Raw genomic sequence first — 12,547 nt, 5'->3', positions numbered from 1 at the left:
ATGGGTAGTACCTAAAGGAATGAAATAGGGTTGCTCTTAGGCTCGGGGTCCGGTGGGGAGGACAGATGCTATTAGCTCTGAATGGTAATATTGTACATGATGAGAGCTGTATGAATGGGAGCAAAGGGAGGATCATGGTGTATGGGAGAGAATGAGGGGATGGTGTTAGGGAAGACTCCACAGAGCTGACCTTGGAAAGGTGAAGAGCAGTTTTAGGGGCTTTAGTGAAGGTGTACGACATGGAAGTATGAAGATACATCATATATTTGGGGAACCACAAGGCTAGAGTTTATAGGGTGCCTGGCAGGTGGCAGGAGATAAGATGGAAAAATGAAGGTGAGGTTCACTGAGAAGAGTCTGAGTGGTTGAGACTTCCTTCTGCACAGTGCATCAGCTTGGTCTTTCAGAAAGCTGCCAGGACGGTACAGAGGTGAGGAGGTTGTTGCTGTAGTGAGGGCAAAATATGGAAGATCTGACTCTTGTAGTGTAAAGAGAGCTAAAGAATGCAGTGATGGGCTAAATAGTATTTCACAGAAGAATCAATGTGGGGGAAAAAGGGAGGCAGTTGCTCAGAGATCTCTAGTTGGACAGACAATGATAGAGACCATGAAAAAAGCAGATTTAGGGAGGAATTAAGCAGAAGAGGGAGGAGGGGATGTCAGGTCTATGCATGTTGAGTTTGAAGTTCTTGCAGAACATCCCAGAAGTATGGACAGTGGAGGCTTTGTTTTCACAGCTCAGTAGAAAATCCAGAGACAGAGTGTAGATTTAAGAGTTCTGAGCATGTAAATAATAGTTAACCAACTCAAGTAAAAGTAAAGCTGATAAAGTAAGCCAGGTGTCAGCCTTACTCAGACTGTCCCATGACTTTGGGCTAATGGGTACTATAATCTGTCTGCTTTCACAATTTTATTGGCACATTCATACCAGTCCATTTATATTTTCCATGCCAGTGCTATTTCAATAAGATGAAGCTTATTATCAGATTTAAATTCTGTAAGATCAAAGGAGGACTTCTATTTTACATTTTCTGTATTAATTCACTATTCTGGCCAGAATTTAGTTTTTTAATCTGAAAGTTAACCCAGTGCTAGAGGGATAAGTCCTTTGTTTTTCAGGAGAGAGTTGAATAGAACTGATTTTAAGGGATCAGCAGTTTACTGAAAGGAGAAAAGAGGAGAAACCTCTATCCCAGAAACACAAGGTTAGAGTCTTTAAACTTGGAGTTAGCAAAGGTCAGCAGCAGTTTAAAGCCTTGGTCCATTTTACTTCATCTCTTCACCTCAACTCTGGGTGTCCCTACTCTGTGGCAGGAGTGATTCAAGGGCCAGATTGAACGAGCCCTTTGCCCATTATGATAAGCATTTATAGTATTTTCTCCCATGGTAAAAGTAAGGGTAAAAATTCTCTGGGTAAGTCCCATATACCATGCTAAGTACAACCAGTTCTGGTTCATTCAAGTTTGAGATGTTTTCTCTTAAAAGTTATGTCTCTGGATCCCTGGGTGGCTCAGAGTTTTAGTGCCGCCTTCAGCCCAGGGGGTGATCCTGGAGACCAAGGGTCGAGTTCCACGTCGGGCTCCCTGCGTGGAGCCTGCTTCTCCCTCTGCCTGTGTCTCTGCCTCTCTCTCTCTGTGTCTCTCGTGAATAAATAAATAAAATCTTCTAGAAAAAAAAAAAAGCTTGTTACAGGAAGGTAGAATTAGTGATGAGTCATAGAGTTTAGGATGATAGACTCAATGTTGGGCAAGAGATGGTTGTGACTCATTGATATGCATCTGGAAGTGATGCTTCAGGGAATTAGTGGGAATCCTGAAATGTCACAAAGATCACATATGACCTTTTTTAGGAGGGAAGGAGCAGAAATACTCAGGATGTCAATATGTGTAGGAAGCAAGCAGCCCCGCCCGCTTAGATTTTAAAAGGCATATGGGGAAAGACTAAAAGTAGGTTTCTGACCTGGGGCAGTTGCTCCAGTGGTCAGCTTCTCAGTGGAGGCTTCAGAAGAATCATCTAGATGAGATTAAAGGGATATTTTGTGATTGTTTGCAACTAATTAGGGTTTGCCCCTCTAATGTCCTGTGAAATTGGGCTGAGTTTTTTAAAGGGACCATAAAACTGGGAGATCTGTGACTTGACAGTGAGCCTGAGTTTCATGGGGACTTTTAATAGCCTCTCACACAATAGCTCAGTGATAAAGACAAGGAATTCTGATATAAATAAGTAGGCCAGTTAGGTGGATTTGTAACTGGTGTGAAAGCTGTACCTCTACAATTATGATCAATAAAATGCTAACATGGAAGTAAGGTCTCTAATGGAGTTCAGCTTTAGCTCCATCCTCAATACCCTGATTTGAATGACAATATGGAATTGCCGTAGCAAACATACTCAAGGTTGTAAGGAGAGGTATTGAATCCTTTATTTTCTTTCCTTTCTAAGTAAATAGATAATTCAATTATTGCTTTGTTTTTATCCAGGCAGTGAACCTATCTGATTGGTCAGCATCTAAGAATGGCTGATTAGAAGACCACTTAGTGGTGGGTTGGTACTGCACCTGCCAGGGTGCTCACGCTCCCCCTCCATCTGCAGACTGCTCAATTTTAGTGTACACCCCTGCACACCTCCCAACATTCCATGCAGTTAGGCCACGACTCACTTAGCAGGGTGGACTTTTTTTTTTTTTCTTCCTTTGATTTACTTGTTCCAGGCAGCCTGCTGGACTTTGGGAAGATCTCTGGTTCTAGATTTGGGCATTAAGGTGTGGAAAGATTCCGCTTCATGCTCAGGCCCAAGCCTCATTCTCTACCAGGTCTTACTGTGCCATTATTGGACACTGCTATGCAGGTCATCTGCTGTGGGGTCGTGGCAGACAGAAGGAGCAGGATGGGCTTGGTAGTGTTGAACATTCTTGGGTCCCAAGAAAACTTGACTTGGATTCTTCACTTAAATGACAGAAAACTAGTAGGAATCATGAATGCGTGAAGTGACAGCACGAGGTTCTCCAAGCTCCGGACTGACTGACATAATGGACCAGATTTCAGACATGAAATTTAATCATGGTAATTCTTTTATTTTTAAAGATTTTATTTATTTATTCATGACAGACAGAGAGAGAGGCAGAGACACAGGCAGAGGGAGAGAAGCAGGCTCCATTCAGGGAGCCCGACGCAGGACTCGATCCCGGGTCTCCAGGATCACACCCTGGGCCAAAGGCAGTGCCAAACCGCTGGGCCACTAGGGCTGCCCAGGGAATTCTTTTAGATGGTGATAGGGCTACTTATTCTGCAAAGGTCCGTGTAAGGCAGGAAGGGGAGGAGTGAGGGCCAGACATGGATTCTGCATGGGGAAGAATGCCCTGTAACCATCAAAGGTGTGCACTTCAGGAGACCCTGCAGTAGGGAATGGACAGCTTCTGTGTGAGGAGGCAGAAAGGAAACTCCGTCACGATGATAGTCAGAGGCTGGAGTCCTTCATGCAAGTAAGGCCTAGAGCTCTTCAAGCTCTTACACAGAGATTTCCCAAATGTGTTGGGCAAGCCGAGGATCAAGCTGACCTCTGTTCTGTCCCCCCAGAGTTTCATGTACCTTTTAGAGTTTTCTCCAAACCCTGTGGGGCTGAGTTTAGTTTTTCCAAGAAGTCCAGTTTCTCTCAGATTATTGAGGGTCTCTGATAATGTGAATTTACCTCCTGATTCTAACTCAGTCTTCTTCAGGCATCTGCTGTGTGCTTTGCTCTGTTGGGAGCAAACATGATAATAAAAGTAGTGTCAGAAGCAAGTCTAGATATCAAGATACACAAGGCATAAAATTCAGGAGACCAGGCCATCTGTCAAACTAAGAAACTTGGGGATTGGACAAAAAAAAAATGTTGTACTGGCAGAAACTTAGAAGGAAGGGAATGGTTTTCGGAGACTTAATCCAGCAGGTAATGGAATAGATTAGCATATTTAAATAACACGATGTTGATGGGAATTTACTTAAAACTCTAACACTGTCATTTGTGAACCATGCCCTGTTCTTTATTGAATACTAAAAAAAAAACAAAAAACCCAGACCCCACAGACTCCATCTCTAGACCTCCACTCTGAATACTTAACTCATATTTTACTTGATATACCAGATGCTGAGATGATTTTCCATGAATCAGTTTAAATACAAATTACCATTTTACATCATGTGAAAGAGTTAATATATCAACATCTGGCCATTCTTCTTTACTACAAAGATTCTGTGACTCCATTAACATTGAACGTGCCCTGCTCTGCTGTGTTATCCTTTTCTGCTCTTGAGATTTAGACTTGACGGCTAAGAGCACATGTCCGGTGGCTAGACGCCCTTCCCTCCTGGACAGCACCAAGTGTGACGTATGCTTACTTCTTAGCTGCCTGAAACTGCTGAGGGAGCCGTCCTGTTCTATTTACATCTCATTGCTGCTCTGACATTTCTAACTTGTGGCAGATATGCTTCCACACATATGCTTCCTTTTACATTATGTATCCTCAGGACCTCACCACCTATCGTTTGCTGGAGGAGAGAGGCCGGGCAGTCTCATTTTATCTCTGTAATGTAGTTAATTACAGATTCACACCGCCTACTCTGACCTCATCAGAAATCTATGTTTGGATCATGGGGTACAGTGAAGAACACCTGGCTCTCAGGGCACAGTTCCAGGGACCCATTGGATGTACATGCTGTTTTCACATCTTTGAAGCTGTTTGTGTCTATCAGGATCCTAGACTTAAAATTTAGATACGTTGAAGAGTAGATTTAGTAAAGAGTGGTGTTTGTTCCTTTCTACGGCAAGTCTGAGGTGGCACGCAGAATAGTATAGCTCAAGGAGGGAAATTCCATTCTGTTGTCTCTGTCCTCATTTATTCTGATTCCAACACAGTGAAGGTAAGACGCCTGGTTAGTCTTGAGCTGTCTTTAGCTGGAACGCCTGTGACATTTCAGAGCTGGGCACCAGGCACCCTGATGTGTCAGATGAGGGCTTATTTAGTATGCTGGCCTGCCTGCTAATGTTTACTGCTTTCGATTCAGCTCCCTGTACACTTAACATTCCTTTTATAATCACAGCTGCTTGAAATGCCAGTAGGTATGTTCTTAGGGCTCCAATTTTTGCCAGCAGGTTCACTGGGGAAAAAAAAAGCAGAAAGAAAGGGGGCACAAGTTTCACTCCATGGATAATTACGTGTTCCTTCAAGAGGTTGGCACTCGTCAGCACCCACCCTGGGAGCCGGTCCAGGAGTGCAGATGAGCAACAAGTATGCTTGGAGTGAATGGGTCTTCAGCTAACCAAGGGAGCATAAAGGATGCTCTGTTTGGAGAAAAGAAAGCAGATAATCAGTTGACAACACATATTTACTGTTAGTGTTCCAAATTTGGATCCTGAAAAGTAAGAGCTGAGCACTTAGATGTTGAGTCTTGCCAACAGAGAGTAATTTGAATTAGAACTCCAAGTCATGGGCAGCCCGGGTGGCTCAGCGGTTTAGCGCTGCCTTCAGCCCAGGGCATGATCCTGGAGACCTGGGATCAAGTCCCATGTCAGGCTCCCTGCATGGAGCCTGCTTCTTCTTCAGCCTGTGTTTCTGCCTCCCTCTTTCTCTCTCTCCTGTGTATTCTCATGAATAAATAAATAAAATCCTTAAAATAAAAAAAACACCACCAAGTCATTATACTTCTATCTTGCTTCTTCGGCCAAGGGCAGTGTGTGCACATGTGTACGTGTGTGTACGTGTGTGTGTATGTGTGTAGAATTTGAGACAAGAGGCTTGTAAGGGTTCTTGTCCTGTGTGTTTTTTCTAATCTGGGATATAGGATGCCGCAGGGGCTTAGGTTTCAAAGTAGCAAATGCTTGCTTGTAAGTATAGCTGTGAAGGAAGCACTTAATCAAATTCAGGTCTTGAAAGATGATCCGTTCACCAGATGTTTATCCCTGTACCTGCCTTCCTTTTTTATACCAAGTTTATGCTTACTAGAGTTGGGTGGACTCCCTGAGTGTACCCTTAGCTCTGGCTGTCCTCGAGGCAGGTTTAGTTATAGTTAGGGGCGAAACCCAGAGGGAAGGACACGGGAAACATCATGGTGGCAAAGGTCGTAGAGCAATGGAGGGATTAACAGTCTCATTTCTCCGAAGGCGCAAATACCTGCCATCTGTATTCTCCACCCCTCCACAGCCGCTTCCTGCCCTCCTTCAGGAGGTGCTCAGGAGTGGGCAGGTGAGCAGGGTCATTCCCACTTGAGAAGGCCTTCGTGAGAATTGCATCTTCTAGAAATTCATCACTGCAGGGCATCTTCTGGTAGAATCAGGAATAAAACTGCAATAGCCGCTTGACCAGAGTGACCCAGGCAGGAGTCCGGCATCATTGGCAGCAGGAAGTGACCGCCTAGTTGGAAACTTGAAACTTGAAAGCGGCCCTCGACCCAACGGGAGGATGAAAGCAGCTCATCCAGACACGCCAGAAACTTGAGCTTGTCCGCTTTGGAGCTCGCACCTCAGAAGCCTTGGAGAGACATCTTGGGTTGTGACCTGGTCCACACACGTCTGCATGGGGGTCCATGTGAAGACACGAGATAACAGTTCTTAGATGTGACGCCCTGTTTGTTTGTTTTTAAGTCCGCATAAGCGTGATGGCCTTAAAACTTAGCACTTTAAAGGGGTCCTGCCCTCCCACCCGTATTCCAGGGGAAAATGCAAAAATGCAGTTATGGGGAGCTGAGGCTCACCGAGGCTGGGTGACTTGCCGGAAGCCCCCACCCTCAGGTGGCAACACCCGGACGGACGTCGTCCGGTCCCGCTCCCCGGGCCGCGGGGCCGCACCCCTCCGCCGAGCCTCGTCAGGGGGTCCGGGTCCCAGCCGTGGAGGCGGGTCCGCGGGGCCGCACGGTGGGGCCCGGGGGGGGGGCGTCCCGGCGGCCCCGGGCCCTGAGCAGCCTCCGCCCTCTCTGTCTCCTCAGATGCCGCCCGTACGAGGACTGCTGTGGCTCCCGGTGCTGCGTGCGGGCGCTGTCCATCCAGCGGCTGTGGTACTTCTGGTAGGTCCCGCCCCTCCCGGGGAGCGCAGGCCCCGCCTCCCGGAGCGGCGCCTCCGACGGCGCGGACCATGGCGGCCTGCGGCGTCCCCCGGCCGGCTCGTGGCCGTGACCCAGCGCCGCTCCGAGGCCAGGCGGCCCGCCGGCCACCTTCCAGCCGCGCGAGGGACGGCAGAGCGGCCGGACGCCCGGACTGCGGAGCGGGGCCCGGGCCGCGGCCGACGGGGCGCACCTCCCCTCGATACCGGGGCCGCCCCCCGCGGTGCCTCTGAAACGGCCGCGAGGACGCCGCGGGGTCGGGGTCAGCGCCGGCGGGGCGGGGCGGGGGGCGGGGCCGGACGCGCCGGAAGGCGGGTGGGCGGGCACTTCCGGCGCGCAGCACCCTGCCCCGCCCCCCGGGGGACCCCGCGGCGCCCTGCTGACCTCGGGCTCCGCCATTTCTGGCTTCCGAGGCCTCGAGGACTGTTACTAGTAAGCACGTCGCAGCGGCCGCGTGAAACGTTCTGTGAGGTTTTCTGTTTCCCCTCCGGCCGCCGGCCCCCGGCCGCGGTTACGGAAAACACCGGTGAGCGGGCTCCGCGCCTCCGAGGCTGCCCTCGGGTCACGGCGCACCCAGGCCTGGCCGCCCCTGGGGCTGGCGTTGACCTCTCCGGCCTCCGTGTCACTACTTCCGGCCAGTCCCCGGAGCCAGGTGCCGTGCTGCTGCCTAAAACTCTGTAAGAGAAGGTAAATTTTATTTTACTTTTTTAAAACTTAAGCCTAAGATTTTCTAGGTGTCTCCATCTCTGGGTGCGCTTCACGGTGGAGTGGACTGGGACAGGAGGACCGGGAGGGGCGGCACTTAAGGCTTTGCCAAGCCTCATGGATCCTTCCCACCGGTTTTCCCCCAGGGGCCTTGTAGTACGAGGAGGCAGGACTGTCTGGGGGTAAGAATCCTGAAATAGGAAGTTATGCCACGTGGCTTGAAGCACCAGATGTTCCTCACAATGAAACGCTCCTCAAAGTCAAAAAAATTTGTCAAGGTTTAGGTATTATGTGATTTTTTGTTCTTTTTTTAATTGGGAGTCCAGGGAGTGCCTTGGTGGCTCATTCAGTGAAGCATCTGACTCTTGATTTCAATTAGCAATAATCGCGCCTCGGATAAACCTCATTGGCTACGATACTGCCACTGCGCAAAGCTGACTCTTGATTTCAATGCAGGTCGTGACCTCGGGGTCATGAGATCCAGCCCCATGTTGGGCTCTGCACCCGCTTAGGATCCTCTCTGTCCCTCTGCCCCTACCCTCCCTCACGAAAAAAAAAAATTGAGAGTCCAGGCGAAAGGTGAGGGCCTAGAAACTAAAACACCTTTTGTTAGCTTTCCCAGGAAGCTTTACCTGAACCAGCAGTCAGGTGCCTTTGAACTACTCATCAGGATCACTTGTCAGAGTTGGGGCGCATTGGTAAGATAGCACGCAGGGAGTCAGTGGGACCCCTACACAGAGACATCTTGTGAGGGCCATCAAATCAGAGGGTCCAGATGCGGGAAGATGTGGTCGAGTTATAAGTGTTGAGATTCTGACAACAGGTTCTTTATAGCCAGAGAACTCCTCGAGGTATAATTTTTTTTAAAGATTTTATTTATTTATTCATGAGAGACACACAGAGAGAGAGAGAGAGAGGCAGAGGCACAGGCAGAGGGAGAAGCAGGCTCCATGCAGGGAGCCCAACGTGGGACTCGATCCCAGGACCCCAGGATCACACCCTGGGCGGAAGGCAGGTGCTAAACCGCTGAGCCACCCCGGCTGCCCTCGAGGTATAATTATGAGGGGTGCCAGCTAAAGTCAAAGGATGCCTGGGTTCTGCTCCAAGCCCTCCTCCTCTCAGTAAACATGAAGTGTCTGGTGTGTACCAGGGTCCCGTGGAAAGGCACCTCCCGTAGTCAGGCTCCTAAAAGACACAGATGTCTCAATAGGTAATTGTATGTGGAGAGTTTTAAACCAGTGTCCTGGAGACACAAGATGGAGCCTCTGATGCCAGAGAAGTTGGGAAGAGCTGGCAAAGCTTCTGACCGGGTCTCAGAGAGGGTGTTCTGTGCAAAGGACCCGCATGTTGATGGGACAGAGATAAGAAGAGCCAAAGTGGTGAGAGTGGCCGGAAACTCATGTGGGGGGGCAGGTGTTTGGGGGAGAGGCACAGGGATGGGAATATGGAGCTGGACATGGAGGGAAGGAAGGGCTGCTCTCCTGGGTCCCACCTCGTTTCTGAAGACTTCTGTCTCCTTACCGTAGAACAAAGGTTTTAGATGAAAATGCTTTCAAAAGTCCCTGCCAGTTCTAAAAAATTTAACTCACACGGTGTGAATGAAATCATGAGGATTAGAAAAACTAGACCAGTAGCACCTTTGGTAGAGCTGGAAAGCATACTGGGACGCGTTATCGAGGTGCATGAGGCCTGCTGCGGGTGCCCCCCACTCCGGAAAGCTGGATGTACCTGGGTGCACCTGGGTCTGCATAGGCCTGGGAAGGAGTGCACCTGGCAGGGTTAGTGTGGTGCATGAGGCCTGCTGCAGAGCACCGCCACTCCAGGGAGCTGGATGCACCTGGGTCTGCATAGGGCCAGTGCATTCAAGGAGAGAACCAAGTGTTGGGGGGAGGGCAGGAAGGAGTTGGAAAAAACAACTTGAGCTGAACAAATCAGACTACTTTCGACAATAGAAAAGGCAGAAACTTCCTGTCTTAATCCTGGAAAGCTCCCCAAACCTGCTCAGCAGTGAAAAGGAACTTGTAGAACACCATCCTCAGTACTTCAAAGAACTGCCTCTCTTCCTCTACCACTCCTGTTCCCTAACTGAGGTCCTGCTTTCTCTCTTTCCCTATTATTATAAGTTCATTTTGCTGCCCCCTTATCAGTTTCTCTCTTAAAATAAGTTCTTTCAGAGTAATATTTCAATGAGGAATGACTCTGATGATGACTGATACCTAAGCTGGCCATTGGTCCCCTGCCATGTGACTTTGCCCTGTCCCTGCCTTGTACTTACTTTATATCAGTCTAAAGTATGAGGTGCGATATCGTTCTTACTTGGCCAGCAAAGGAATAATTCCTTTTGATAGTGTAATCCGCATGGCAGCTTATCTCGTGGAAGGGACCCATATCTCAGAGGTCTTGTGCATTTTCTAATTCAGGCGCCGGGTCTCTTAGGAGTAAGTGGCAAGGTTATTTGAAAAGGTAAACCTTTGTGGACAGTCAGCCTCTCTATGCTTCATATTCCTGCTCAGATACTTAGAGTTGGACCCACTGTTGAATGTACGATTATAATTGAGTCCACCAGAGGGAAATTAGTTTTAAGAGCTCCAACGGCTCCCTGTGTGATTCCAGCATGTCAGTGGTGAGATGCCAGGCCCCTGCATCGTGGAGCTCCTTTAGCTCCCCGGCCATGCTCTGGGGCCTCTCGCCCACCTAGCTTCCTGCTGGAGCGTAGATGCTGTTCTTTCCAGCCAGTACGTGCCTTCCCTCCTCTTCAACTTGCCTCTTTTCTTTCCATTCTTCAGAACTCAGCTCAGATGTTGAAGGAAAAGAAGTTTTTCTGATTGCCTCGCTATAATACCTACCCTTGTTTAAAACCTGTTGCACTGAATTGTACACTTAAAAATGGTGACAAGGGTCAATTTTATATATATTTTACCATACACCCTCCCCCCTTGATTGCACCATCATTTTTCTTTCTTAGCACTTACTAGAGTTGTAAATCACTGATTTTCTAAATTTGTTGTTTGCTGTTCTCCTCTACTAGAACTCAGGTTTAATGGGTTGAGAGGGACCTCACCATATTCTCTGTAATGCATAGCATGGTGCTGGGAGCAGAGCAGATGCTTAAAATTGTTCAGTGAATAGTGAATTAGAAGACAGGTCAGAGAGCCACAATTTCTGCCCTTTCCTGAATCATTTCCTGTCCTATGCCTCTGAACTATCTTCCTACTCCACGTTCCTACTATCTTCCTACTCCATGTTCCAAGGTTGTCCAGTAAATACTGATTGACTTATCAGTGAATAAGTGTCTTCTTACACTTAACATCATACTAATAAAGTCTTTATCATCTGCCTTTTTTCTTAAATTTCACGTATGTATGGCCAGACGCCTTTAACCATGGTACAGCCGGCTCTGCTGCATGTCCATCTTTCACAAGGCAGTATGCTGCCCACATAGTATGGCTATACTGGCTGAGGTTCTGGAGGGTTGCATGAGTCCCATCGTAATGTCAGGTCAGAGATATGCAAGAGCTTCCCAGCTATGTCTGTGCAGGACAGACAGCTTGGCTCTTGTCAGAACGACTTCCCTTGTTTCACGAAGAAAAGGTATGGTGCAAATGTGAGGTGGGAAGAAGCCATGCAGTCATTTATTGAATGCCAGCAGTGTGACCATCTCTGAGAACTAGATGAGCTGGACAGAGGTCCTGTCATCAAAGCAGTCAGCTCTACTGTTCGTTAGATTTTAAGATCACAGTAGGGAAATGTCAGCCATACCTAGAGATTTTACATAAGCAGCTTTTCTGTTGACTGTGAGTATTTTTTCTAGTCCTGTAGTTTTTTCTATAATGAGAGTGTGCTCTAGGAAGGTCACCATTTAAAATTTCTTTGGGAATATTCACGTTACAATGAAGAGAAAACTGCTAGGAAGGATAAATGTGCTTATCCTTGTTGCTTCCTGGGCAAAGAATGGAAAACGGAGGACATGGACAGTGAGGCAAAAGCCAGATCGGCCGTGGCCTTATGTTCAAACATTGAGATTGAGGTTGAGAAGGCAGCTCCTGTTTTGACTAAAATGACCGAGTTGAGGTGAGAGCTATGGACGGGAAGTGCTTGTACCAACCCTTCGAAGACAACTGACCATTTGGAGCTGAGAACTCTCCCTTAGCTTCTCGGTGTGAGTTCCATTCGGGGGCATCCCAGAAGTCTACCCAGGAACGTCCAGGGGGAGATGTGAGGGGAAGGCCAGCCTGAGGAGCCAGGTGCTGAGCCCCGCCCTGTGGCCCCCTGCCCTTGGGATTGCCGAGCCCCCCAGCCTCTCCCCCCCCCATCGGCCCTGAGCACCGCCTCACCACTGTGCTCTTGCTCAGGTTCCTCCTGATGATGGGTGTGCTCTTCTGCTGCGGAGCCGGCTTCTTCATCCGGAGGCGCATGTACCCCCCGCCGCTGATTGAGGAGCCTGCGTTCAACGTGTCCTACACCAGGCAGCCCCCAAACCCCGCTCCAGGTCAGCCCACCCCTCTGTCCTTGTCTCTCCTCTCTGCAGTTTTTGTGTCTCTGCAAGCATTTAAAAAGGTCCCTGCTATCGGATATGCTAAGAAGAATAAATTCAGGCCATATTTATTCAATTAAGTTCCGGTGATCAACCTTACTGTGCATTTGTGCTGATGAAAAGTGTGGATTGTATTTCTAATATGTTTACCTAATTAGTGGTGCACCTTTTATGCAGTTCATATATGCATATAGTTTGTTCTTTTTCCTTAAAAAATCATAATATGTATAAATTTCTAT

General features: G+C 48.4%; 1 protein-coding gene and 1 pseudogene across 1 annotated transcript in view; one reads left to right on the top strand and one right to left on the bottom strand.

Annotated features, from left to right (window-relative positions):
- Nucleotides 1–12,547, top strand: part of VOPP1 (VOPP1 WW domain binding protein) — a 97,072-nt gene that overhangs the window by 62,903 nt on the left and 21,622 nt on the right. Inside the window, exons 3-4 of the mRNA XM_041722181.1 lie at nucleotides 6,956–7,033; nucleotides 12,127–12,263. Coding sequence (XP_041578115.1) covers nucleotides 6,956–7,033; nucleotides 12,127–12,263 — 215 coding nt within the window. The remainder of the gene's footprint in view (nucleotides 1–6,955; nucleotides 7,034–12,126; nucleotides 12,264–12,547) is intronic.
- On the bottom strand, nucleotides 8,126–8,210 carry LOC121472435 (annotated as a pseudogene).

Source organism: Vulpes lagopus, chromosome 11, assembly GCF_018345385.1.
Source record: "Vulpes lagopus strain Blue_001 chromosome 11, ASM1834538v1, whole genome shotgun sequence".
Lineage (NCBI taxonomy): Eukaryota > Metazoa > Chordata > Mammalia > Carnivora > Canidae > Vulpes > Vulpes lagopus.
Note: the sequence above shows the minus strand (reverse complement) of the source record. Positions and strands in the feature narration are given on the sequence as shown.